General features: G+C 48.9%; 1 protein-coding gene across 1 annotated transcript in view; it reads left to right on the top strand.

Moving 5' to 3' along the window:
- Positions 1–3,582: 3,582 nt before the first annotated feature.
- Positions 3,583–27,950, top strand: part of NAT8L (N-acetyltransferase 8 like) — a 36,688-nt gene continuing 12,320 nt past the window's right edge. The window contains exons 1-2 of the mRNA XM_075092048.1: positions 3,583–4,127; positions 5,458–5,622. Of these exons, the coding sequence (XP_074948149.1) occupies positions 3,794–4,127; positions 5,458–5,622 (499 nt within the window). The 5' untranslated portion in view covers positions 3,583–3,793. The remainder of the gene's footprint in view (positions 4,128–5,457; positions 5,623–27,950) is intronic.

Genomic DNA, 27,950 nt, shown 5'->3' with positions numbered 1-27,950 from the left:
GTGTTCCCCACTCCTTAGGCATAGATGTGTGGCAAGAGTGACTGCTCGTCCCAAAGAGTTTGCTTTGCTTACAAACACACAGATCTCAATGCTTCAAGAGTTACAGCAAAATCTACTTGGAAGATGTTTCAAGCCATTCCAAGCCCAGGGTTGGACAGAAAACCTAAAATGTCAGACCAAGAGCAGGGTGTGAGCTTCCCAGCAGTGGAAGAGGTAATTCTGTTGTATGTCTGGGGGGGTCTTTCCTACAACCCGTAAAGGGGAGTGAATCCCCCTGACCCAAGATGAGAGCTGCAGTTTTGGGAAGGATGAATAACGACATATCCAAGGCTTGCTGGTTTGATGTGCTAATCCAAAGCAAAGTTAGGCTAAAGCAGACCTGCTGAAGGCAAAACATGTTTCTTACTGAAACACTGAAACATCCTCAGCCCCTCAAAGATGTGCAATCTGCCCTGGTTATCCCAGGTATCTTTCCTGGCCGAATCAATGGATTGAACATCTATACAAGCTCCTTTACACTGAGCAGTGAGGGCTGCTGAGAGCACTGTATGAAATTCAAACTCCAAACTGTCCATCTTAATTAAATTAGTTCTATCCATGAGGTTCAGCAGTCGGTCATGGCATGTGGGAGATTTACCCTCAGGTCTTGGAGGAGCGGGAGTAAACCCAAGAGCAAAATCCTCAGTGACTTGGGATGACAACTGCGTTCTTAAAGACTGAAAGCTCCTGGCAGAGCAGTTGCCTTGCCAGCAAGCTGCTGTTAACAATATCCTTTTTATTCCAGGGGCCCAAATCTGCCGTCTGCGAACCTGACTGGCTTTTGCAATTGATTTCAGCAAGGCCCTTGATTTTCACTGACATTTGCTTCGGTCAGTCACGGCTGCCTGCTCCTTCCCCATCCCTCCTCCCCATGGTGCAGCAGCACCCCCAGAGCCTCCTGTTCCCCTCCATTTACAGAGAAAGCTGAATTCCTGGCTTTGCAATAAAAAAGGCAAAGTTTGGCATTCAGACAGTGAGGAAGGACTTGGGAAATCTGGTCCGGTGCCTGTGTCTTCTTTGAGTTACTGCATGATGGTGCATAAATCACTGTGTTCCCCTGTGCCTCAGTTCCCCCACCATGGCCGAGGATGACTGTACCCCCTCACCTCGGGGGAACAGGGGATATTAATTACTGTTCATAAGATGCTCAAATGTGGCAGCATAAATAGTAAACAAGTAATTAGTGCCTTTCTAAAGATAACTCATCCACAAAAACTCGGGTCCGTAGCCTGGAATTGGGAGCTCCCCTGGCTGTTATATAACTGCAGTGGGTTTGGTTTGGGTTTTGGTGTTTTTTGTTTTTTTTTTTTAAAGGAATGGGTTGTTTTTATTACTGTAGTTATTTCATAAATAAGCAACGCATCTGACTAGAAAGGATCAAACAAAAATAAATGTCTGCTTAACCCAGGCATATGGAAACTAAGTGTTATTTTAATTATGTTTTTGAAACAGCAACCTCCTATCTTTGGCCTGAAGCTTTCAGAATTCAAAGGCAAACACTGCCCTGATTTTTTTCCCCCCCATCCACAGCCTCTTTGCATTTGCACTGGTGAATCTGGGGCTTCCAGGTATCTCCCGAGTACAGAAGTCCAAACGATCCTTGCTGAGGTGAGACGTGACGGAGGGGGGGGATGTGGAGATGCCATATGTCTCACCTCTCCCCATGGCGGAATCTCCTTCCCATGGGAGGCTCCTCTCTCCAGCAGGACATGCTGCTTTTTTGGCTAACCCATGCAGCAAGCAGCAAGGCCGCCATTGTACCTGCGCCATGCCATCTTTTATAATCCTACATTTTGATCTCTGGTTCAGACAGTCGCAGGCTTTGGGAGCTGGGGGTTGCTCTGGCTGCAGTTACAGAAGATGCTCATTAGAAATGGGAACTCTGTGGGCGCTGGAGCCTGCTGCTAGCAAGGCCGTGCCGTGCTGGTCCCTCCGAGCAGGCTGGCAGCGCGACAGCATCTGGCCATGAGTAGGTCCCACAACTGCCCAAGGAGCAGCTTCTCACCAGGGACGCCCGATGCAGCACGAGCCTGCGGGGTGCTGGCACCACTCCTCTGGGCGGGAAGGTTTCCAAGCCCTTACCTAATCCTTCCTCTCTTTCCCCTTTCTCATCTCTCTTAGTCCTGAACAATTTTTAATAGAAGAGTGAAGCAATGAAACCATAATGAAATCATCTCAGTGAAATCAAGCTTTAGCTTGAAGCTAAGGTCCAGTCACCGTGCATCTTCCTGAGGACCAGAACATACCCCATGAGCTCCCGGGGCAGCAAATCCTGCTGGGTGCCCACGACACAGCTGCACTCACTGACAGATGGGTGCACCTCCCGGGGCGATGCAAGGATGAAGCTTGGGGGTGCGTGGGTGCACCTCGCAAGTGTATGTGCACCTTGCAGGGGGATGCAGGGATATAAATCAAAGACAGGTGGGTGCAAGGGGTGCTTCCTGGCAGGGAGAGACACAGATGAAATTCGGGGGGGGTGTGTGGGGGGGTGTGGGGGTGTGCACCTTGCAGGCGGAGGCACAGCTGATGCCTGCGGGGGGGTGCACTTCCCAGTAAGACGCACAGGTGAAGCCGGTGGGGGAGGCACAGCTGCACCCCGCAGGGGGGCCTGCACGGGTGTCACCGGGCAGGGGCAGGCACAGATGAAGCTCTCGGGGGATGCACCTCCCAGGAGGGGGGATCCGGGGCACGCCGGCTCCCCGCCCAGCATCCCCCCGCCTCCGCCCCATCCCTGCACCGGCCGTGCACGGCGCATGCCTCGGGCAGATGCCGGCCGGTTTCAACCGGGAGAGGCCGAAGGTTTTCGGGTCCTGCGGAGGAGCCCGTCCTCCTCCCTGCGCCCCCCGTCTCTTCTCTGCGCCCCGCGGAGGGACGCGGAGGCGAGGGGCCGGCGGGGCTGCCCGCACCGCCTGGGCGCGGGGAGAAAAGTTACCCACGGGGGCGGGGGGGATAATCAATTTGGGGCTGGGGACAGCGCGGATACACGCACGCCCCCCTCCCCCCGCAGGGTGTCCCCGCGCAGGGTGGCGGGAGGTGTGTGTGGGGCACCCCTCCGCGCCCCGCGGAGCGCCGCACAGGGACGCGTCGCGGCGGTGAGTGACTCACTACGGAGCAGCAGCCCACGCCGCAGCCCGCCGGGACGCGGTGCGGTGCGGTACGAGCGGCGCCAGGCCCCCCCCCCCACCCGCGGCTCCGTGCCCCGCAGCGACTGTTCCAGAAAGCTGCCGGCCGTGCGGTGCTTGCGCTGTAAATAAATAAATACACGCAGACACGCACACAGGCTTCCCCCTTCCCCCCCCCCCCCCGCACGGGTGTATGCGGGGAGCGATGCGCGACCCCCAGGAAGAAGCCGGGGCGCCTCTGCCCCCCTCGCAGGGACGCGCCGTAGTAATTTGCAAGGGGCGGTGCAGGGATGCGGGGGGAGGGGGGGGTCGTCCCGCCCCCCCGATCACATGGCGACCCCGCGCAGCCAATGCAGGGGGCGCTCGGACCCCGGGGACCCGCGCCCGTCCCCCCCCCCCCCCCCCGCTCTATAAATGCCTCTCCAAAATGCAGCGGAGCTCCTTCCTCTCGTCCCGCCCGGCCGCGCCGCTCCGCGCCCGCGCAGCCGCTGCCCGGCGGGTCTCCCTCCCTGCTCCGCGCCCTGCTCCTTCCCCCTCCCCTTTTTTTTTTCTTTTTTTTTTTTTTTTTTATATTTTTTACACCACCCCCCCTCCCGTTTTTCTCCTGCGCCCCCTCCCCGCGGCCGGTTTGCATGCATTGTCTGTCTCCCAAGATGGTTTGTGAGACCAAGATTGTGGCGGAAGATCATGAATCAATCCCAGGATCAAAAAAAGACACGATCATTGTTTCTTCCTCCCAAATGTGGCCCTCTTTGGCAGGCTCCCCTTCCTCCCCCCCGCCGCCCCTCAGCTCCCCCAAAGAGGACCCCCGCCGCGACAATGTCTATATCCGCGAATTCCACCCCTCCGAGCAGGAGGTGGTGCGCCGCATATTTTACGAGGGTATCATGGAGCGGATCCCCAACACGGCGTTCAGGGGGCTGAAGCAGCAGCCCCTCACTCAGCTGCTCTACGGGCTGCTGGCGGGTGAGTATCTGCTCCCTTTTGGGGGAGGGGGTGCGTGTGTGGGGGTGTTTCTCCCCTTCTGGGTCTTCACAAAATGGTCGGAGAGGCGGGAGGAGCCGGGGACCCGCCGCCCCGGGCGCGCTGCGGTGGTGCGGCCGGGGGAGCGCCGCAGCACGGTGCGGGGCGGCCGCGGAGCCGCAGCGCTGCGGCGGGGCCGGGGGGGGGGGGGAAGGAGCCCTGCGCCGCTGGGGGATGCGCGACCCTGCGCGGGTTTTAAGGGTGGTGGTGGGGGTCGCCGCGTAGGTTGCGCGGGGGTGAGGGACAGTCGTCCTTGTAGTTATTCCAGGCGTGGGGGGGTGCGGTGAAGGGGAGCGGTGCGCGCCTTGCTCCGCGCACTGCACCGCCCCCGCGCAGCCCGGGGCGGGGGCTGGGGGGCCGCCGCGTGCCGGCGTTGCCTGGAGACGGCGGGGCCCGCCAGCCGAGAGCCCCCTTCCCCCCCCTAGGCGTGGGGAGGGGGGTGTAACCCCTGTAGCAGGGCAGGAGGAGGGGGCTCACCTCCCGAGTTGCATGCCCGAAATATCGCCTGTATGGTGTCCCCCCCCGTGCAAATAATTGGCGTGGAAGCGAGGGTCTTGTTATCAATACTGCGTGCCCCCCACCCCGAGCAAGCTTCGGGCTGGTTTCTCATGCCCTTGGTGGTTGCAGGCAGGTTGCGCCCCTATGCCCCCAGCCAAAGGGGAGGACGGGGACCCTCCAGCAGACAATTGGGGCGCAGGGGGTCTCAGCCGGTGGCTCTGGGAGGCCATCTGGGAGCTGCCATCTCGAGGGTGCCTGCAGAAGCCCCCCCAGGTCTTCAGCAGCACCCCAGCATCGAGGCGGGCATGGTGTCTTCCCCGGGAGTCGGTGCTTCCCGTGATGGAAATAGTAATGCCGCAGTGACAAACGCATGGCTGCGGAGCGGCGTGCCTGCGGCGTGGCTTGCCACCCCGGCCGCGCTTCGGCCTCGCCAGGGAGAGCAAAGCGGGGCCTGGGATGTGCCTGGCCCCCGGCGTCCCCACCAGCCCCTCTCTGGGGGGGTTTGGTGGGACCCGCCATGGCATGGCGGCATCCTCCGCGCCGGCTCTCTCCAGACACCCCTTAAACTTCTCCGGGAATATCTTGGCATGATACACTGTTACTTAACACAAAAATCTTGAGAGTGTGAATTGTGCGTGTACTGCTAATGTATATTTTGTCTGTGCTTGTTTGTTTTTTTGTTTGTTTGTTTTTAATAATGAGTTTGTATTCCGAAATCAACACTAAATTCTCTTTTCTGACAGGTATCGTTTATTTCTCTTCCTTATCTCCATAGTAATATGCTTTGTTGTGACCAAGTCCTTCCTGCTGACCTGCTGTTTGCCCATCTTTCTGATGGGCATGAGGTACTACTTCAGTAGAAAAGTTATCCTCCACTATCTCGATTGTGCGCTGCATACGGACATGTCCGATATTGAGCAATATTACATGAAACCGCCAGGTGAGTATGAATTCCCCGGAGGGAGCCTTCCCCCGGCCCTGCTCGGGGAACATGGCTGCTCCCTGCTGCTGGCGCCTTTTCCTCCTGTCAGCAGCACTGAGCAAGCTCGAAAGTCACCAGAATGCAGCTTTTCAGCCACACCAGGCACAAAGCCACCTCTGGTTTTGTTTTGGTTTGGAGTATTGAAATTTTTTTCCCCACCCCTCCAATGTCTAGTCACCCAAGGCAGCCTCCATCTGTCCCCCGAGCTCAGCACTCCTGGGTTCTGCGGCCGGTCCGGGGACCGGGGCGTGGGTTTTCGGGGGCACCGAGGGTGGATGATGCAGGTTATTTACTGCTGGCCAGGTCCACCCCACCCCTCACTTCTTGAGCGTGGTGTTTCTTTGCTCTGCACACTTGGTACTAATGCCGGGGGGGATGGGGGGTGGAGGGGATGAAAGGCGTTTTAGCCCAAATGCATTGAGGAGCCTGTTTTGGTTTTTCGCGCCCATTTCCCATATTAATCAAGAAGAACTTTCCTTAATGCAAGTTTTTTTGGAAGAGACGCAGATCAGGTATGTAAAGGGATGCTGTCTGGGTTTGACATAATATGCGTTTGTCCATTTGTTATATATAGGCATATAATTAGAAATATAGGATCCTAGTGATAGTATTTGCTTGTTCAGCTGTAAAAGATCTCTGATTATTTAAAGTCCCTTTAGAACTTGTCGGGTGCTGTTTCCCTTTTTGTAGGCATATATCCATGTTGATGAGCACATCAAGGGGATATCTGGGCAGTCACCTGAAGTTTGAGGGTTGCTTTTGGTGGTCACATAGTACTGGTGGTGAGCCGGGAGAGCAAGGTGATGCCAGTACCCCACCTTAGTTCCGTCTTCTCGGGGTACCTACTCTTGTTTTTCCGTTTGACCATGTTTTCGCTGTATCATTGCTCTTCCCCAGGTGTGACAGATCTCTTCATGGGCACGTTTAGAGAACTCTTAGGAAGTATCATAGCCACAAACTTTCCTTCACTTCTAATGTGCAATATTACATCTTGCTAAAATGATGTTCCACCTCTAATGAAAATCCCCAAATATCTTAATGTGCTTGCTTTAGATTTCGTTTCCCATCACAGTGCGTGTCTTGTACAGATCTTGTCTCATCTTACACACAGGTGGTGTCATTTACATTCCTTGCTTTTGTAAAAATTGACGTGTGACTTGTATTTAAAAAGCTCAATCTTCATTAAAGGTGGTGTCACAAAGGAAGGGCTCATAGCAAAACATTTCCAAACCTCTGTAGTGAGGTTCAACAACATATTATGCTGGAGAAAGTACCAGGGGACTCCAGTAGAATAAGAACATGTAATATTGAGTTAATGGGTATTAGAGCTGCATCGCATGGTCACGATTCAGGGTATGGATCAAAGTGCCTCTACTTGTAACACTAAGGTGTACAGAAAATAAAGGAAAAGGAGTCAAAGAGTAAGGAATGCCCTCAATTTGTTTAGGGGCAGCTATGTAATCTGGTTCAGCTGTGTTCCCAACATGTCTTTGAAATGTTAGCATTGCTTTTATTTGGTACCTAAAAGGGCTGATTTTCAGTTCTAGAGCAAGTGTGTGGGGTTTAGTTTTTGACAGAATTTAATCATCTGTAATTAGGCTTCTGCCATGCCGTAAAAAAGCAGATGTATGGGATTGTTGGTGCTTGTTAAAGGTTCTTGATGATAGATAGTGGTGTTAAGCAAGTTGGTTGGAGCCATAATTAGATAAAGACCAAACAGGCTTTGGGGAAAAAGGAGGGGAAGGGCATCCGCAGGTTGGGACTGGCACCACCAGTGTTGCCAGTCTGCCCAGTGCCTGTCCTTGTGCCACAAAGCCGTGCGGTGCTGTTTGGTGTAGCTGTGCACAAGGCATGAATCCAGTGCTCTGCTCCTGTTTCCCCCCAAAGTACGTTGCCAAATTTCTTCCCTATAGGGTAGCAGTATAAATACAACCATTTTGGAAAAGCCCGGAGAACTGCATGCTTCGGAGGTTGACTGAACTGTTGTCCATCTGAACTTACAGGGAAAGGCAGTGATGTGCCACGTCGGCACTGCCCGTCCCACCCAAAGGACAGAAAAATGACAATAAAACAACTTCCAGCCCCAAGTTTGTCTTTTATTCAGCTAGTTTACAAATTAGCACAGAGGGAGAAACGACTGCAGTGGGAATGAGAAGGGCTCGTTATCCTGTGTATTGCTCCAGCTGAGATATTAGTGAAAGCTTTCTCAGTGAGGTGTTAGGAAAGAAATGGTCATGGCGAGGGTAATCAGGCACAGGAACAGGGACCCAGAGAGGCTAGAGATGGTCAGACCTCAACTAGACAAGTTAAAATAAACCCAACCTGATGTAAGCGCAGGTTGGCCTGGCTTTGGCTGAGGTATGACCAGGCAACTTCTCTCTCCTTCTCTGGAGAATCCTTGGCTATCTGCTTGAATATTTGTTTTTCTTCCAACATGAGAAGTGGGGTAAGGGAGCATTTCTGTAGGGTTTGTGAATTCTTGTTTCTTAGGATAATGAACACAAAGGTAGAACTGGGACATGGTCTTAAGGACTTGCATCATGATGTGCGTTGTGGTTTTGAGGTTTGGTTCTTGCCATCTGTGGTACCCAGGCATGAAAAACTGTTCTTTGCAGCGGGCTTCTTGTGGTGCTCGGGGTTTGGGGTTCCATTGTACAGAGCATCTACAGCAAATAGTCTCTAGTAGGGCAGGTGTCTGCAGTAAGGGAATAATTTAATAGTTAAAAAGGGTCATTCTTGGTAGTTTTGCCAAAGCACCCGCAAAAACTGTTGGTCAGTTTTAAAACCAAACCAAAAGGACCTGGTCTGCAATGGGATGCTGTAAGCGCCCAGTTTAATGGTTAGTGTTAAACAATCCCACGAGTCACATCGTATTATGGTTTTTCTTCTGCAGTTTTTCTGAACCGCTTGCCTCCAACTTAGTAATTGTTTTAAATTTCCTCTGCTGGGTGTTGTATGAACTGAAAAATATGTGCTGACAGTGATTTTGTAAACGTACACTAGCCAAAATTTAAATCTTTGTTTTCTCGTGCCTTCCTTCGCTTGCACCAGGGATCTGGCAGAACATTTGGCCCAGTGCTTCACTTTGAGCTTGTATGCAGTGGGGTGACTTGAAATTGCTGTTGATTTGAAAAGAATTGTTTCTGTTGAGTCCTGTGGTGGGGTCTTAAAACAGAAGGTTGAATGGTTCAAACACCTTACTGAGCTCCTTGTAAACTTGCATTTTTCATTTTTACCTATTTTCAGCTATTGGAATTTTCCTTTTTTTCTTCGTAGGCTATGAAAAAAAAGGAGTGGGATGGTAGAAAAGAAAGGTGTTGGATAATGGGTTTAATTGTCAACCAGAGTAACTTAGGCTCTAGTAAACAAAAAAATATTTTTAAATAAAGACCTGCCCCTACACAAATAAGAGAAGCACAGCTGGAGCTTCTTTTATGGTCTGATTTTGATGACTAATCAATTTTACAGTGTCTCTTCAAGCTTCTGTCCCAGTTGGTTGTGTTGTACATTTTTTTGCAGTGGTTGGTGTGTTGGAGAGGTTCTTGTGAGGTTGAGGTCTCTGCTGGAGGGCTGATGGAAACCAGGACTCCTTGCCTCCAATGCGAAACCGCCGCTTTCCAACGCGGGTAGGGCCCGCTGATGAGCCAGCACGTCTTTCTGCAGTGGTTTAAACTGTTCTCTCCTGCTGCTGGCTGTCCTGGCAGGGTCTGCTGAGGGGTGTGCATATGTGTCATGGTGGTGCAAAGACCTGGTGTGGTGGTGGGAGCTGACCTTTGCCAGTAGTTTTGGGCACCAGTGATGAGCTGGGTGGCAGCATTGCAATGCCCGGTGCCACAGGACAGACAGACAGCATGACAGGCAAACTAGAGAGCTGCAGCTGCGGGACGTGGTGGAGTCTTGAGGGCATCTGCCTTGCATAATGCAGCAGATGAAGCCAAAGTGGTTGCTGCAAGGGGTGTCAGGTCACATTAAACACGCCACGCTGAAAGCTGTGGTTTTCAGCAGTGGCTGCACATCTGCAGTTCTTGCGCTTTGGGTGGACGGGTGCCTCGTGCTGGGAGGGGACGTGCGCCTCTGCTCTCCTGCCTCCGTCCAGAGGCGAGCAGAGCCACCCTGTCCTGTTGCCCTTTGTACCCTGGTGTGTGAGGATGTGGATTAAGAGCCTGCAGTGATACCCAACCTCCCAGGGGGACAGGGCCATAAGGAAGAGGGGCTACAGCGGGTGGCTTGTTAGGGTTCAATTCCTGCTGCTCTTGGTTGGCATGTTCCTCAGCTGAGCTTGAAGGAGGGATGTCCTGCCTTTGGCAGAGGTTTTAGGATCATGTCCTTCTGCCAGAAGGACACCAGTTGAGATGGGGCCAGAGTTGGGTTGTGAGCAGGTGAGAGACTGTTTGCTGCTCCTTCCTTTTGAGGTGTTTCTACCTTCGGTGGGATGTTTGCTTGGGTAATGAGCAGGTATTTTAGTTCTGCAATTGGATCAGGCCTGTTTGCAGTAGGTTTGATGCCAGAGGGACAGAGCTGACACCAGAGGAATTGAACCCAGGTGTTTGCAAGGAGGTGAGCAGCTGGATTTGAGATGGTGTGATTCCTGTTAACCCCGCTCAGCTGGTGCTGAGTCCCGGGGGAGCTGCAGGGTAAGCAGCAGTGAGTTTTGGGGTGCAGGGAAAATACAGGGACCACCTTGGGAGGAGGGCCTCAGTCCAGGAGCTGCAGTTGCTCTGGCATGCCCATACCCTTTGCAAACAGGGGTGGGTGGGGGGGTGTGTGTGTGTGTGTGTGCTCTCCCCACCACAGAGCCCCCCGGGCAGATGGGCTGCCGTGGAGGAGCCCAGTTCTTCCACATTCTGGGTAATGCTCCAGCTGCCAGATAAGCAGGAGGCCGCTGCCCACTGATAACATTGTTTGGAAAGAATAGAGCAGCTCTTGCTTTGCAAAGAAAGGGCTTAGTTACCTGACGCCGGGGGAGAGCTCAGGGCTGCTGCGTCCCGGTGGAGGAATGTGTTTTTGGAGAGCCCTGCCCCACTCACGGTGCGCGAGAGGCAGCTGGAATCTGAAGCATCCCTGTCTTCAGCATTTCTTGCTGGCTTATGCAGTACCCTGACCTCATGTATCTGCTGAAGCCCTGAGCTAGCTGTCGTGTATCGGATGTTCGCGCGTGCCTCTCCTCACGCACGGCGTAGAGCCTTGGAGTCCGGCGTGGGGCTCCGAGCTGGAGAACCCGGGCGGAGGCTGCATCCTTATCTCCACCTCGGCGTTTCCCAGCACTGCTCCCCGCCACTGCTGGGAACTGAGCTCAGGCCTCGTCCTCAGGCAGTGGAGGGTCTGTCCTGTGAGCGTTTCACTGCTGGCATCTCTCTGCAATTCAATGAGGGTGCTTCAAGGGATGCAATCTGCACATCAGAGAGATAGTACAAGATTAAGATTAGAGACCTTTAATGTATTTTATAGTGGGAAGTATTATGTCTGAAAGGATTTCTGAGACTGGCTTCCTGCGAGGGGGACGGTCAGGGATGCTGCTGCTGCTTAGCAATTCCCACTGTTGCTGTTGGGTTTCTACAACCTGGCAACACTGGAACTGCCTGGTTTGGCATTTCTCATCTCCAGTGCAGTATGTTGGGAAGCAATAGGAAAAACAGCTCATGTTTGCAAGTGTTAGGGATGTGCGTTGTCCAGCATTAGTACTGGACTGAAATACTTTTATTTGATTCATGCAAAATGCCAAAACCCAACTCTTCTGATACTCCATGATGTGTGGCTGACTGCTCTCACTGCGGAGGAGCCGTGGCTTTTGCATCTGGAAGCAGCCCCATCCCGCAGCGAGCGAGGCACGGCACTGCCAGGGCCAGCACTGGAGTGCCGAACCTCCACCCCTTTTTGTGGAGTTCCACCACTTTTGTGGAGTTCCGAACCTCCACAGCTGAGTGCCCTGAGGGCTTTCCCTGTTCCTGGGGGCAAGGACGAGCTGAAGGCACCTCTGTCGGGCCCTGGTCCAACCCTGCACCCCTGCCGATGAGCGCTGGGTGGGTCTGGAGGTAGCACCACACAAGACCCATGCTGCACTGAGCCATGTGGGTCAGCTGCAGTCAACCTGCTTGGGAGCCTGCAAGGTCTTTGTGCCCCACAAAAATATTTATTATTCAGAGTTCTTTCCCACTTTTGGGGGGGTTCAGGTAGCACAGAGTGGAAGAGTGGTACAGTCAGCCAAGGGCTGGCACATGGGAAAACTGGAATTGTCTGGTGAGCGGAGCAGCCTGCGGATTCAGGGCTGTGCCGTGCATGCGAGTGTGATAAATGCGTTCATGGGCAAGCTGCTGCAGCCTCCCCCCACTCTTTATTTATTCCTGTAGCAGGAACATGTGCACAAACCCATTACTCAATGTGCCTATCTGTAAGACAAAAATAGCTTTCACTTCAAATCCGTGAGCTTTGGTATGGTCTCATGTCAAAATTAGATGAAAATAGATTTTACAGTAAAATTTGCAGAGCAATATAACCTTTTTTTTTTTCACACATTCAAAAATGCTCTATAAGGGTAGTCCCTAATTGCCATGACCATCAGTTAATGCAGTGGTGCTTAAGTTGTAGCCATGGCTGGGGGGATGTGATGCTTCGGAACGTAAGCTCTGCCTGCAGGTATTTAGAAGCCCCGGTACACACAAGTGCTGTTCATTGATCTTCAATACAAGAAGTAATAAGTTGTGTACATTGAAGCTCAGTAGATTTTTAGGCACAGTTAACTTCTCAAGACAGTCCAACACAAGCCATGCTGGGACTTATGAACAAGAAGAGGGCAGGAACAGCAGTCATTCTGGGGTTTTTTTTTTTCTGTCTTTGAGTAGTTTTTTGTTTTCTCCAGTGTGGGATGTTTTCTGGCACAGTTGTGTGCAATTTCTCGTGACTGTCTTAGTAAATAAACCTAAAAAGGACTGCAGAATTTTCTCCACAAGTTTAAATGCAAATTAATTACTCTTATAAAGCATTTTCACTGGCTCTTACTTCTCTTGCTTTCTTAGAAATGGCCAAGATTTAAAACAATTACCCAAAAGTCTGTTTCAGGTTAAGGTTTTCATAATAGCCTAAACTTAGGCTCCATGTCAGGTATCTAACTAGTGGCAAGGATTTTAAAAGTACAAAACTTTGAGCCCCTCTTGACAATCAATTTTGGATGTAGGAACACAAACTGAAAAATCTTATTCCCAAGCATGTTATTATATTATATTGAGTATAATATTTAGCCTCTTAGGATTATCCAGGAGCGTCTGTGGTCAGGTTAGTTCCTCCCAGTGTGCACGACCAGGAGCCCAAATGCTTCAGAAATGATCAGTCGGTGTTGCGCTCTCTATCTTAAGTCCTCTAAAAATGTTGACAAATCAGGTTTTGGCGTAAAAGCCTAAACGCATGGCATGATTTTCAAGACGACCATCTATTCAAAATGTCTCCAAATTTCAGAGTGGATTTCTGAAAATCACATATTCTTTCTGTAGGCTTACGTCTTTATTCAGACAGATTATTTTTAACTACCTGTGATGGGAATGGCTGGCGGGGCTCAGGGTGGCTGCGAGCTCCTTGTGGGCTCCGGGAGCTCGTGGCATTGTTTACCGGTGCATTGCAGAGCACATGCTTTTATTTTGGTAATGCAGTGCTGGAGATCTGTTACAAATAATTGCATGTTTGATGCTACTCCCTTTCAGGCTAAAGCAAAAAGAGAGACTTTGCAGAGTGTTTTGCCAGTGTCTGGTTCTGCACGGAGCTGAGGGATGTAACGGGCCTTTGTTGTTGCTTTTTGCATCAGTGAAAGAGGGAGCTTCAAAGTGTATTTTTAGATACTTGTTTCCCTTTTATTTTTTCCCTCCTGTAGGAAGCTGAGGAATTGAGGTTTTCTTTTTTTCCTGACACGTGGCTAATGAAAGCAATCTTAAAGGGAAACCAAAGATAGGAGGGTGTCTTACCTAGTTTCTATTCATAAATCTGTTATTTGTAACGAACTAATAAGATTTTTGTTTGGGTTTTTTTGTGGTTTGCCTCTGTTTTTTTTTTTTTACTAAGGACCAAGGGGAATCATCAAGAAGCCTCATGCCTTTTATTAAAGCTGCATCAAAACTTAGCTGGTAGTGGTCTGTTTAGAGCCAGGTACAAGCTGTGGTATGTGTTAGAGATGGCTTTGAGCCATTCTTTTAAGTCATCTGTTGACCCGTTGGACCCCAGCAATCAATTCGCTATTTATGAAAGCACATACAGTATCATTTATTGTCTTCTATCGCTGTTTGAAGAGTGTTACTTTCAAGAATTGAAAATTCTATTTCTTACAGAATAATTCTAAAATTTAGACCTGTGACTCCCACGATTTAGTGCCAAGCTAGGTTTCTCCTTTGAATAGGGATTCTGGGAGTGAAAGGAGACTTTTCAAAATTAGGTAACAGGAAACATGTACTGCAGGTGTATTTTTAAGTGGCTGCATGAGATACTGCTATTTTAAATTGGGTTTGCAACAGTGTAAACGCTAATAGAAAAATACAATGCATTAGTTGCACATTAGCATGTACTACTTGAAAGTAATATTTGTCACTTAAAATTCATGTGCTGCTTCTAGGATTTATCCAAGTGGCAAAACTAAAAACCAGAGGTTTTATGAGAAAATTATTTTTTTAGTTCAGGATCTCAAAAATAAAAGGGAGGGTAGTATAGTTTTCATCCAAATTAAGCTGATTTACTATTCCCTCTCTGGTTTTTTCACTATGAAGAAACAAAAATCTGTGTTTAGTGGTGAATGTAATACTTTTTTCAGCCTGAAACAAAATTGTTGGTTGGGTTATGGGCTTCCTTAAGAAGCAAAGGTCAGAGCCAAGTATATGCTCAAATGCTCATGACGGTAGAGCCATGATACAGTTAATGTTTGTTACCTCCCAGGCAGGTCCCTCTGTTCTTCTTTGCATGGCACTATTAAATATATACTGAGCCAGTGCTGGGACCGCCTGGATCCCAGGCCCTGTTTAAATCATATATTTAGGCATTTTATACCAGTGTTAGTAAATGAAGAGGTGGTGTTGAGGGGGACCATCTCTGAAGTCCTGGCAGGTGGGGCATCCCCTGTGACCCTGGTGAGGGACCAAGCTGTGCACAGGTGTCTTGGCCAGCAGCACTGGGGGATGAACTGTGCACAGGATTAGTGCCAGCCCAGCTTTCATCTGCGTTTTCTTTCCCAGCTGAAGATCTTTGAATTCAGGATAAATGTGTAAATTGTTTTGAATTGACGAAACTGCATTTTTAAGGAAGCTACTTGCCTGGATTTATCCTTGGTCACCAGTAATTGCTATACAAGCTGCTCCCAATCTCTCTTGCCAAGGTGCTTGAATCCTGACTTGGAAACTGGCATCAGAGATGCAAGTTTATTTGCTTTTTACAGTTGCAGCTCTTGGTCTCTGTGCTAATGCTGCTAATTGAAACGGGGGGTGATGGACCGGCTGCCCAGCCATGAATGGCTCCTCAGTGTACCTTGCATACAGCACTCATGGCAACAGCTATCAGGTAATAACATCTACTCTTGGGAACCAACAGTGGTTCCTTGAATTATATTTTTTTCCATTTCCCCTCCTCTTCCTTCTCCTGCCACAGCAGTTCTGTATCCCACTTTTCCAGTCTTGTGTTAAACTGGAATACTTGCATTTTTTTATCCTTTTGATTCTGCTTGGCTCTCCTGTCCATCCCAGTGTTGAATTCTCCAGTGGGCTTGTCTGGTCTGGTTCTTGCCTCATTCATCACTTCTGGTGTTTCCCAAGAGTGGTGGACCCATGCCCAGCATCCCTCTGTATATCTCTCTGGTCTTCCCCTTCCTAGTATTTCACTTTTAAATTTATGTCCCTTTGCTTAATTTAATTGCTTAATTTAATTCTCTCATTCGGATATTTTGCATGGTGAGAGCAAGTATTTATTTTTGTTGGTAGAATACTCAGAATAACCAAGATGAGAAAATAAATAGGAGTCAGCAGCACGAGGATATTGTGTCTACTAAGCTGAAAACAGAGTGCATCAGTGCACAAACCCACGTGTTGGTGGTGGTAGGGAGAGAACATTTTGCCTAAAGGCAAATGAGCTGCCAACAACAGGATTTCTTACACCTTCTTTAGAGCATCTGACCCGCATCGCTCCCAGAGGTATCTGGGCATGTCCTATTGATCTTTTTTGCTATGCTTTTTCCTATAAAACCCATTCTTCCCATTTTAAGAGGATATATAGAATCATTATTGCAGTTAGAGTACAGCAAAAAACCATTTCATTTGCTGAGATCAGGGATTTTTGTTCTTTTTTTGGAGGTGCCAAATCTGTTCATCCTCCCTGGAACTAGATAACAGCATCAGAAACACTGTGTAACACTTCTAGTGGGAATCCAGGGAAGACCTAAATCTGTAGTCTTTCAATTTAAAATAATGTTAAATAGTGGAACTGCAAAGAGAAGCTTTTGAAAATAGCCTGGTTTGGAGCACCTGCCACTTGTAAGTGCTAAGCAGTTTTGGATGATGGTTAGAGCCTCCGCTTAACAGCAATGAGTGTCTTGGTAAAGTCCTCGTTATTGGAGTTACATTGCTAGTGGTGGGGTTTGTTAAAAAAGAAAGCAGTGAGGGGGGAAGTTCATCTATGAAAGGGATGCTAATGAGAGATTTTATAAAAATCCAAACTGTTTAAAAGGGGTATTTGTAAAACACCTCTTCAAGCTTTTGCTGCCTGTAAAGTCAATTAGATTCACTTAATGGCTATGAAAATGTCTGGTGTGATTTCAGAACCTGCAAATGTTCAGAGGATAACATCAAGCCGTACCTCTCAGGCAGGGATTTGCATTTGGGAGTAAGCCGTCATCAGGTTTTATGGGGCTTTTTTTGAGCCATCAGTCTGAAAATCGTCAAAGCATCTGCAAGGATTCTTGAGAAGTGGGAATATTTTTCATGGATAACTCAAACAGCTAAAGAGGATTGCAGTGAAATTCCTTTTTTTAAAAAAAGGAACAACAGAAACCTAAAAGCCACCAACAAACTAGAACGTAAGAAATGCCCCACATTCACTGAGACTGAACTCTGGGGCAGTTGACTTAGAGATTCAGTGGAGCATTTACTTTACCTTAATCATGTGCTTAAATCCCTGTCTCTTGTTGGGGGTTTAGAATATACTTAGGGGCATCCTTCAGTACAGGTCCTTGTGCTCTTTTGAGAGTTACAGCAAGCCTCTGACGTAAACGTGGTGATGGAGTAAACCTGGAGTTTGCAGTGTGTGTGCTACTGGCTGCCTGCAAGATTAATTTATGATGTTTTAGGGAAAACTGGTGCATGCAGCTGTGAACCTGCTCTTCGTTATATTCATTCTGCCCTGTCTTAGCATTGGGTATGGGGGTTTAGTGAAATTTAGTGTTGCCCTTGTAGCTGGGAAAGTCCAATGGATCCTCAAAATACTGCGTTTCTACCCAGGTCTGTGTGGATTTGCATTCCTCCTGGCTCTGGTTGCTGTAGGTGCTGTTCATATTAATAAGTTGACCTCCTTTCCGCATGTACTTGATGAACGAGCGAGCCACAGGCAGATGGTACAGGACACGAAAGTATCTGCTTTCACAAGCCCTCAGCAAACTGCCCTTTATTTCCCACGTGTCTCCCCAGTGGAGTGAGGTGTGGCGTGTCACCTACTCACTCCATGATTTATTTTGCAAATCTCTTTCAAATCCCTGGTTCTTGTGACTGGTACAGAGGCTCAAAGGAACCCCATTCACGTGGACGTAGGATGCAAGATGTTGATAGATGGTCATCACAGGAGATCTGGAAATAGCTGGATTAGGCTTTTGTAGGGACTTTTTGGCCTGACTGGTCTGGTTTGAACACATGCCAGAGGGGTTTTTTTTCTTTTTTAATTTTAGAGATGTAGAGATTTACACATGTAATTTTCATTTTCTGGTAATGCATCATCCACAACAGGTCCATTGTCTGTGCCCAGCCTGACAGATGTTCATGTATTTATGGATGTAGAATTTTCTTTTGCTGCCACATTAAATAAATGTGCTAGTTTCAGTGTGGAGCAGTGGAGTTCAGTAGAATTACACCCAAGGCGCATTAGTCTTTATGTACTGGAAGAGAGATGTAGAAACATGTTTTTAACAAGTGAGGTGTGTTTCTGCACCATGGCAGTGCTCTGGCTTTACACAGGGCATTGCCACTGGTTTGCTGACAGTTAAAAATTGAAGCGATGTGTCGTCATGGAGGCTTGTGCTGCTCGGGATGTCTTGGTGGGGTCTGCAGTGTGGTGGGTGGAAGGAGACAATACCGAGGCTTTGTAGAGGACTTCTGTTTTCATTATTTAGGTGACGGAAGTGCAGTCTTGACTCAGTGCTAACCCTTCTTGCTGTGTAGGGCTCTGACGGTGTGGGTGGGAGGAAGCTGGCATACACAGGTGGGACACACCGGTGCAACAGGACACCAGGGCTTGGTTTGGCAGAGTTAGGTATAAATGTAACAGTCCTTCAGGGGTTAAATATTCACAATAAATCTGGAAAAGTAAGAGGGCTGCAGGCAAGAAAGGTGTTGAATTACAGTGCAGCCTGTGGTGGGATGGCCATGGGGAGGTGGTACCTGAAGGGCAGCAGGTTGCCTTCACAGGCTTCTCCTGCTGGAAAAAAGCCTGTGTTTATTCTCAAGAAGAGAGCGCCCATTGCGGTAATGTTGCTGAGAGTCCAGGCTGACACAGTGGCCCCATTGCCTCGGGGAGGCTGAGGACTCCCAAACACCATCTCAGGAGAGGCTCAGCACCTCCTGCAGCCAGGCTTCACAAGCGCAGTGGGATGGGAATGCAGCAGTACCCCGTCCACTGTTTCTACCTGACCACCAGGGTACCACCCACCATGTCGGCTGATTGAGGGTTGGGTTGGGGGTGTGGGAAGGTGCGGACACCAGGAGGCACCAGGAGGTGCCTGCAGCTGTTACTGGGTCAGGTTCAGCCCCACAGTAGCTTAACAAAATGCCTCAGGGCCTGGTCCTGTGTGGTGGGGTGAACACCTCTTCCCCTGCACTTCCAGAAGAGGACAGGCTGGTTGGTAAGTTGTAGAGGAAGAGTCGCTGCTGGAGGAAAGCCTCTGGTATTTAAAAGGTGATGGTGTTAAAAGCACTTAGGGAACACTAGGGAGTTTGCTAATTATTTATTCATTTATTTATATGGGTTAGGAGTCGCATTTGCTACAAACTGAGGATCAGTCCTGTTACTACCTCTAGCCTTGAATGTCAGAAATGTTGGACAGAATCCAAGGGAAAGGCCTTGTTTCTTGGCATGCTGCAGGTGGAAATGACTTCTGTTTGGTTTTTATCACCTTCCATGCTAGGGTGTCTCCCCAGAGCCACTGGGTCACCTCGATGGCAGCTGGGCAGAGAGGCTGTGGGTTTGGTTGGTTGACCCAAACCTGATTCTACTTACCAGCTTTATCATCGTTTCAGTTCCCCTGTTTAGTCACCTACTCCTTCCCCAGAGGTTTGGAGAATAGGTGTGACCTGTTGGGTGCGAGACTCATACTAACAAGTCAGATAGGATTGGTCCCAGTAAGAAATGTCCAAAGAAGCGCCCTTGGCGAGCTGCTGGGGAGGACCAAGGTAGTGAGCTGTGCTTCAGTGCCACCCTCACACCTCACCTCTAGAGCTCTTCCTGGTCCATTGCAATGGATTTTAGGGGCTCATCTCGGTGTGGCAGGTGGTGACTATTCACATGCAGTGATATGATGGGGTGAGTTGGTTCCAAGTGATTATAACTGGCATCCCTGTTGGATGCCTGAGCTCTGGGAGGGGTGTATTTGTGTAAAGGCAACATCATTTCAAGCTGCTGTGCTAGAAATAGGAAAAATATTTCTTGCTTGCAATAGGCCCAAGGAGATCAAGCCATGTACCAACTGACTTCAGCCTGTAGTTTGTACCAAATCTGTGCCCTGAACCTTTTCTTTTTTTCCCCTGTCTCCCTCTATGAGTAATGAATTCTTCACTGTGATTTCAGAGAGAATATAACTCCTTATGACTGCTGTCTCACTCCTGGGGATTATAAACACAATGGAAAGTTAGAGGTCAGGGAGGTTTGATTCATTGTGTTAGCAACAAGATAGGATTCTTGTGAAACTCAAGACATCTGCAGAAAGAAAGGTTTTGAGTGCAGTAGAATTGTATTTGTTGCAAGTTTTAGGGGAGTATGGTAGTAGCTTCTCTTTGCAGTGCAGCATTTGGTGAAATGCAGTCCCTGTCCATGAATTCCTGGTATGCCCCAGGGAGGAAAGCGGAGGAGCTGCCCTGGTGTCTGAGACGTTTCTGGTCAGTGTTTCTGCGCTATAAATATTGCTAACTGCTACTCATCATTGTTGCTCATCAGCTCTGTGGTAGTGAAGTCCTCACTCAAAGGTTTTTGAGGGCAGCAGGAATGTGCTACAGTGGGGAAAAAACCCCATGTTCAGAACCACTGAAACAGACCATACAGCATGTTTTGGCTCAATATAGGCGTCCTTTACATGGCTTAAAATTGAAATTGTGCCATTGCCCTTTTCTGTCACTTTTCTGACTTAGAAATGTAGATTTGGGTATGTTCGCAGAACCAGTCAGCATCTGCACCAGCACTTGGGGAGCCCCATCCTGTGTGTTGGGATTATATGCTATAAAATGCAGTCAGTTACCTGCCGCAGGTGACTTATTCCCAGCTCTGCTGTCCACAGTGACCCTGAAAGTAATGTAAGCAATGTAGTCCTGTTTTGGGGTGTGTTTTGGTTTGCTTTGCTTTTTTTGTCTGTCACTTTTTAAATATGCAAGTTTTTAGTCCCTCCCCTTTTGCTGTAGGTGGGTGATCTGGTTGTAACCTATCAGCCTTTTTTTTTTTGACTGACTTAAAGAGCTTGCATGCATAGACGGATTATTCTGTCCTGACACATCGTTATGTCACACCCTAAGTTTGAACCTACATCTTTGGTGCAATTCATCTTGTCTACCTTGTTCCTGGCTAAAAGTAGTTGTTTCCAGGGAGCTGTGTAGGCTCTTGCTACAGTCATTTGCAGGAGAGGGGCTCTCCTGGAGGGCGACTCACCTCAAAGGTTGTTGACCTCAGTTGGAGCAGCATAAAACTCCTTGGAAGTCCTTGTAGAGCTCAGAATTGCATTTATTGTTTAACCTTAAGTAAATGTAACGTTAGTTCCTCTTTGCTGTGAAGCATTCAGTGCAATACCTGTTTAGATACAGGCACTTAAATTGAACTAAAGGGAGTCTTGGCTAAATTTAGGTCAGATGAGTAATGATGGATGGCAAAAATATGATCGATTCTATCCATTTTCCCTGTGTGATTTATGGCTCGGCCAACTGCTAAGCTAAAACACAGTCATTTGATGATTATTGCTCAGTGCCTTTTTACAGTAATGGATATGAAGTAAAAGTCAGCCAGAAAATAATTAATTCTAAAACATCCAATAATTGTAGATTTTCCAGTTTTTTCAGTATTTGGAAGTGGAAAGTGCTGTAATGTAACTTCAGTACCTTTCTGAAAGCAAGCCATAGAGTGAAAGATGGATACTGCGCCTTAACAGTGATCTTTTAAGGAGCTGGCTTAAAATGTAACCAGCAACACATTTCATCTTGTAAACTAATGTAACTAACGAGGAGCTAATTGTAATGTTTTTTGGAGCAGTTGCTGGGAGGATGCAGGCAAGCAAAGCTGGCAGAAGGGCTTGATTTCTTTTTTCCTTTAAACTTCTAACTAAAAACCAGTCTAAATTCTAAAGCATTGGTTTACTTAAGGTCTGACTCTGCAGTTGGTAGGCTTAATGCAGATTTTTGGATACATAGGGAACACCTACTCTGAAAGTACTTTAAATACTTTTTTCTGGCTTTGTCCGTTTGTACAGACCAGTCCATTCTGCTGAGCCAGCTCCATTGAGCTGGGACTCACCATCCAGTTAGCCCTGAGGACAATGCCAGGTCAAAATCACATATGCTAGTCTTTATCCACTCCTTTAAGCTATTTAATTCTTTGCTTATCAGTAACAATTGCTCTCATGCAAAAACCACAGACAATGCCTGGTTTCTCAAACTGCACTTTCTCTTGATGACCCAGCAGGTAGACACCAATTGCTAAATCGGTGGTTTTGTCTCCTTTCTCTGTAGCGTGTCCTTCTTTTTAATAGCGGAGAGCAGAGTGATGGACCAGGCTAAGTGTGCCCTGATAGCCAGGGTACTTCTAATCCCACGTAACTGATTCTGCAGCTTTTTCTTGATCAGTTGTTATACGTTGGCTAATAAATTAGTCTTTGCTTTTCAAGGTGCACCGTGGCCAGCAAAAAGAGACAGATAAAAGATTTTTAAAGTCCTGCTGTTGAACTTCTTAATATAGCACCCTCTGAAATGTGCTGGAAGGGCTGTCTTTACCCTGTCAGCGGCATTGCCTGGATTTCTAGCTGTCTCATCAAAAGCCTGTTCCTGAGATGTGCCGAGCACTTCCCAGGGCGTTGCTGAACTCCCCCGGTGCTGTCACACACAGACACTCCAGGGCCCGTGGGACTGAAGCCAGTTTGAAAACCAACCTGTGAAGTGCTGGCGTGGGGTATGGCCACTAACAGCTTGTATTGATCCAGATGTTCAGGCTGGGTCCTTCTGAAGCTTTACAGGGGTAAGGTGCATGCGTAGGAACTGTCACATAGGTGTTTCAGAGGAACAGGGTGAGGTTTAAAGCAGAGGTTTTAAGATTAGAAATGCCTGCTGGGTTATCATCCCCAGCAGTGACAGCGGGAGATGCTGTTTAGGACCAAACCTGGTCACTTTCTGAAGTCTGGTTGCTGCAGAATGTCTTTTCTCTTGAGCTGTCAAAATATTAGAGTGAAAGTAAACTATAGCTAGCTGTCAACATCTTGGGGGTTTTCCAGGGGCTTTGATACCCCAAAACAGAATACCTGTGGTAAAGTAGCTGGGTGTTCTTGAGGATGGACCAGCTCCGTCGGGAAGCATGGAGCAGGCACTGATGAAAGTCAGTTCTTGTATTGTTACTCTAAATTGCAACCTCACCACCCTTTCCATCTCCTGGTGAAGGTAAAGCTAGGCTGCAGCAAAACCTGCCGGTGGCAGCAGCACCGTTCAGCATGTGCTGCTGCTCCAGCTTTATCAGCGGTAGCATGTTGTGGCATGTACCAGTGTGAATCTGAAGATGGTTTTGGGTTTGCACAGATGTTTAGGCCTGCTGTTGCCTGCAGTCCAAAACTCCTTCACATCCCATGTCTCATTTTTATGCTTGGGTTTATCAACTGCAGAGCCCACCTCCGAATTCCTGTCTCCTGGGGTGGTTTGAGACCCATTGCTGTTGTGGGTTGTGGTCATGGTGTTTCTGGTAGTGAACATGTGTGGAACCACACTGTGGTTGTGTTGCAGGCCAGATGCTGGATGTCACTCTTATCGCACCGATCTCGTGCTGATGGCAGCTCTGGAGGCTTTGCCTGAGCTTAGAGATGGTTGCGAGTAGCTTCAGCCCTCAGTAACAACAACAAAGGTGAAAGGTAGCAAGGATGGAAAAGAAAGTAGATGGAGAAGTAGCTGAGCTAGTTGTCTGGGACCAAATCATCCATCTCTCTTCATGCTGTGTAGGTGATCTCATTGCCTGCTGCCCAGATGCCCCATGAATCAAGGGGTGTCACTCACCCTCAGCATATAGATGTGCTGCTCTGTGCTCTTCCAGCAGGGAATTATTTATAGCAGGGGAATGAATCCTGTGGTGGTAGGTTATGTGGAGTTATTTATGGGAAGGAAGGGGTCCCACAGCATTTCTAATTTCATGCATGAATAATTCTTTTGTGTCGCTGACATTTTTTTGTTCCCCCACGCCTGGGCCTTGTCTAGTGTAGAGGGATGCTCACAGGTGTCAGGAGTGTCTCTGTCAGGGTGTCTCACATCTCACCCAGTTTCCATGGTTGTAAACTACTCTGAAATGCCATTATTTTGTAGGAGCCCTCCAGGAATGCCTTTTAACTGCAGTCAAGTGTAGAGTTATTAGTAGAAGTAGTTGTTGTTGTTATGCAGCCCTGCTTGAAGCCAGGGGAACTAGAAGGGTGAAAGGGTGACAAACTCAAGATGTGGGAAAGGTGGGGGTAAGGAGAGATAACATACCTCAAACACAGAAATAAATCCCTCCCCAGTCCGGCTAGCTGAGTAGTTGCAGTTTGTAGCAGGTTGCCTGTCCTTGGTTAGTCCCTGTGCCCCAACTGCCTGTGTCTGTGGCCAGGCAGCAGCTGATGTGCCACGCCTGTGCCCCAGATTCCTCCCGCTGGCAGCATTCACATCACGGCAACCGCACTCTGCCCAGAAGAGCCTCCTTTCTCCCTTGACACTGATGTAACTTGGCTGGTCTGCCCCGCGTTTCACCGAGGAGGGAGGGTAGGGAAGAGGGAGAGTTGCCTCAAGTGCTGAGTTCCTCTGCGCTCTCATCAAAACCCAGACAGGATAAAAGGGCAGGGACTTAAACAGCATCAGCGATACATGGCCAGGGTACAGCCAGCTTTGGGCTGGGAACTCTGTCCACTTGCTGCCACACATGGCCTGTCTTGCTTAAAGCAATGTATATAAATAGCGGTGGCAGGAGGAGAGGCAAGATCAGCATCTTGCCTTTTGGGCTTTTTACTCTTACCTGTAAGTAATAATTGCACAGCACTGTCTGGTGCAGGACACCCCCTGCTTCCCTCTGTACTACCTTGCTCAGACCAGCCCTGCTTGGCAGAAAGGGCTGCTGCTCTGGCCAAACTCATGCTGAAGGATGGCACTGGATGCTGAACAAGCGACTCCAAGGGCAAATGTTTAAAGTTTCATGATGCAACAGCGTGTTTTATCCCCTCTGTCCTGCCCTAGTATTTCAGTGCGGAGGTGTGGCGCGGGGCTGCACTGCAGTACGTCAGTGGGTTACAGGGAGGAGTTTGGGAGCATTCGGATCTCTAGGATTAGCAAGCCTGTTGGTTTTGGCAAGCTTTTATGTAGGTATATTAAGAGTGAGTGACACAGGCAATTGCAAGCCCTGCCCTATGGGAAGCACAAGCCTGATTTTGGGGACGGGTTTTTGTTTTTGTGGGGGGTTTTTGGGTGGGTGGGGTTTTTTCCCAGTAGCCTGGAGGAAAATCTGGGATGGAGGCAGAGGTTTGCCCTTGTGCAGGGTGCTGCTTCTCCCAGCAAAGCCCTGAAGATACACACTGAGCTTGTGGGTGGCCTTTGTCCCCCACGAGCTCACGCCTGGCCTGGCCAGGCCAGGTGAAAGCATCCTCAGATGCTTTCCTGGCTCTGCTGTAAACATGCAGAAGAGCTGGCATTTGACGGGTTCCTGGCAGTGGTGGCAGCTGCTGTGCAGCTCTGCTGATCCAGTCATCTGGATGATGCTCTGAGGACATCACCTGGGACAGCTTTGAGCCAGGAGGCGAGTTGCTCACATTTGCATTGCTGTGATATGCTAAAGCAGAACTGCAAATCAGAGCCCATGCTTGAAGGGATGTTGCTTCGAAGTTGCACGTCTGTCTGGAAATTATGTTCCATTAATAGCCCTCAGAGTTAATAAGAGCTTGGCTGTGGGACATAGCAGTGCCACCCTTGAGGAAAGAGGGAGAAGACTGGCCTGCCTCTGGGCAAGGTTTCCATAATTGCCCTATGCTGAGCTTCCAAGGAAAACTCCTTCCTGCAGGGATGCAACCACACCTGTGCAAAATTAGCACCAGCAGTCAGAAGTGGATGCAGAAGCTGCTCTGTCCTCTCTCCAGCCCTATGGAAAGCAGGGATGGATTTTATCTGGCTCAGCCCCAAACCCCCTCATCTCACCCTAGTGTGTGGATATGGGCACGGGGGGGGACCCAAGTGCAGGTTCAGGACATTTTGGGGCAGCAGAGCTTTGCTTGCTCCTGTGAAAATACTGGAATTTACTAGAAAACAGTGGATTTTAACAGTACCTGGCAGAGCTTTGCCTTGTCAGAGTGATGCATGCTGCTAAATTCTAGTTTTTGGGGTAGCAGTCCTCAAGTGTTTAGGGACTTAGGAAAGATGTGGGAACCTGCTATAGTTAGTCACACAGGACTTGTACTGGTGGGGAAGGCTGTCTCATTTTTTCCCCCTCTCTTCTAGCAGTACCTCTCTGCTATTGCTTCTGGCTCCAATCTTTCCACCCATCCACCCACTGGCCTTTTATTCACCAAAGGGTGTAGAAGAATTTGCAGCAAAAATAAATGAATTTATTTTCGCCCACCATCCTTGTCGGCTGTGTGGGGGAGAGCTGTGCAGCTCATGACAGTGGAGCAGAGTGGGAGAGGAGGCTTGCAAGCATAGCTGGGGGATCACATGGGATGTCCTCCTTGGGCAGAAGCGGTGGGTCCTTTGGGTGGAGGATGAGCAGCCAGTGTGGTGCCACCACTCCAGCAAAGTCCTCGGGGCTTGGGGCACACAACGGTGTGTGGAGCCTGAGGGCAGCCTGCCCTGCAGGAAAGGGATGGGAGGATTAGAAGAATGCTCTCATTTGGTCCTCAAAAGTTGGGAATCATTCTTAAATTTAGAGCAGAAAGACATTGCCAGCGTGTACTTTCAGGCCCCGAGTGCTGTCAGCTGAGGAACCACATCCGACCTTGCTGTGAAGCACGAACAACCCAAAATAGTCTTCCTCGTTACACATGACACAGCCATTTTATGCCTTTTTCATAGATGCGTGCATCCCAAGTTTTTGTTTTAATAGAATGGTTTGGGTTGGAAGAGACCTTTCAAGACCATCTAGTCCAAACTCCCTGCCGTAGGCAGGAACATCTTTCAGTAGATGGGGTTGCTCAAAGCCCTGTCCAACCTGACTTTGAACACTTCCCAAAGATGGAGCCACCTGCAGCTTTTCCAGGAAACCTGTTCCTGTGTCTCACCCCCCTCATTGTAAAAAAAGTTCTCCCTTTATTAAGACTTTTGCCTGTGAGTTCCTGAAGTTGAGACTCTCTGTGATGATGCAGCGGGCTGGGGGAGTGAAGAGAGCTAAGCAAGGTGGTGATGGGCTTTCCGTGGCTGCTTCTCCTCTCCTTTGTCTGTTGGCAGCCTGGAGGGGCAGAGTCAGATTGGGAGGCAAGGGACAGTGCTGCAAAGAGTCTTGGTGTGTGGCTGGAAACAGCTAATGCCTCTAGTACACCCGAGTAGTGTTCACAGGGCAGCTGGAGTTAAATGCAAGATGTCCATGAAGAACAGACCTTGGAGTAAATTTTCTTGCAGGGTCAAAAAAGGTTTAGGGCAGGGTGAACTGAAAGGGCTTTGGATGTCTGTAGCAATGAGTTGACAGGGGAACCCCAGAAGATTGAGGCAGATGAAAGTGAAGGCAGAGACAGAGATGCTGCCCCGAAATGAGTATCTGAAGGGCAGGGATAGCTGTAGCCATCAGGGTTTGTGTTTATCTTTGCAGCAGTGATTATTTTCAGATAGTGTGTGAGAGAGTAAAACGTCAGCTCCTGCTATTAATAGCGCTGCAAGCAATAAGGCTCTCACTCATTACTGATAGGTGAGATGGAGTTCATTTTATTCTCTCCTAGGTATGAAAAAGTGCAAAAACAAGATGGGCTCTGAGCCAATCCCCTTGGTCCAGAAAAGACAGGAAAGAGCCCCTTCCAGCCCTGGGGAGTGGCAGTGTGGGGTGTTTTTCCCAGGTTCTTCCACCCCACTCCAGAGTAAGTGCTGCTGGAAGAGTGCATATGGTGAGGAGCTGCAGCTGGCTAGGATTGCTGAAAACATATTGAGTTTAGGTAAAAAGCAAACTGAAGACCTTTAGTGCTCCTGCTCTGAAACCAGAGGGTTTGCCCAGAGGAGAGGAGGTCTCAGCCCAAGGTCAGAAGTATGTGGTGGGACCCCAGAACTGCTCTTGGTGGCACATCCCCATCCAAATGGGATGCAGCTCCCTGGAGGAGGGATTTGACAACCTCATGGGTAAAAGCTGTTCCTGGGCTCGTAGCCACCTTTGAAAACTTGCAATGTTTTTAGCGGGCTGAAGGATCTGGCCACTGGTGGTCCTCAGAGCAGGCACAAACACGGGGTGGGCGCAGGTAAAAGTCTTGGGGATTGATGGCACTGGTGTAAATGAGAGCCATTGTTTGAGCAGATGTGTCCTGTCTGCCGCTAATTCTAAGCGTGGTGTGCACACACACTGGGAGGCGTGCCAGGTACTATTTCTTTTCACGTTGAACTCAAAATCATTATAATTAAGCTTTAAAGTTGTAAGTAAAAACTAACAAGGAGTGCAGGTTTGCTGTCATGCTGTTTGCAACCAGGCCGGTCCCTGCT

This window comes from Phalacrocorax aristotelis, chromosome 4, assembly GCF_949628215.1.
Source record: "Phalacrocorax aristotelis chromosome 4, bGulAri2.1, whole genome shotgun sequence".
Taxonomy (NCBI): domain Eukaryota; kingdom Metazoa; phylum Chordata; class Aves; order Suliformes; family Phalacrocoracidae; genus Phalacrocorax; species Phalacrocorax aristotelis.
This window is presented reverse-complemented; position numbering and strand designations above follow the sequence as displayed.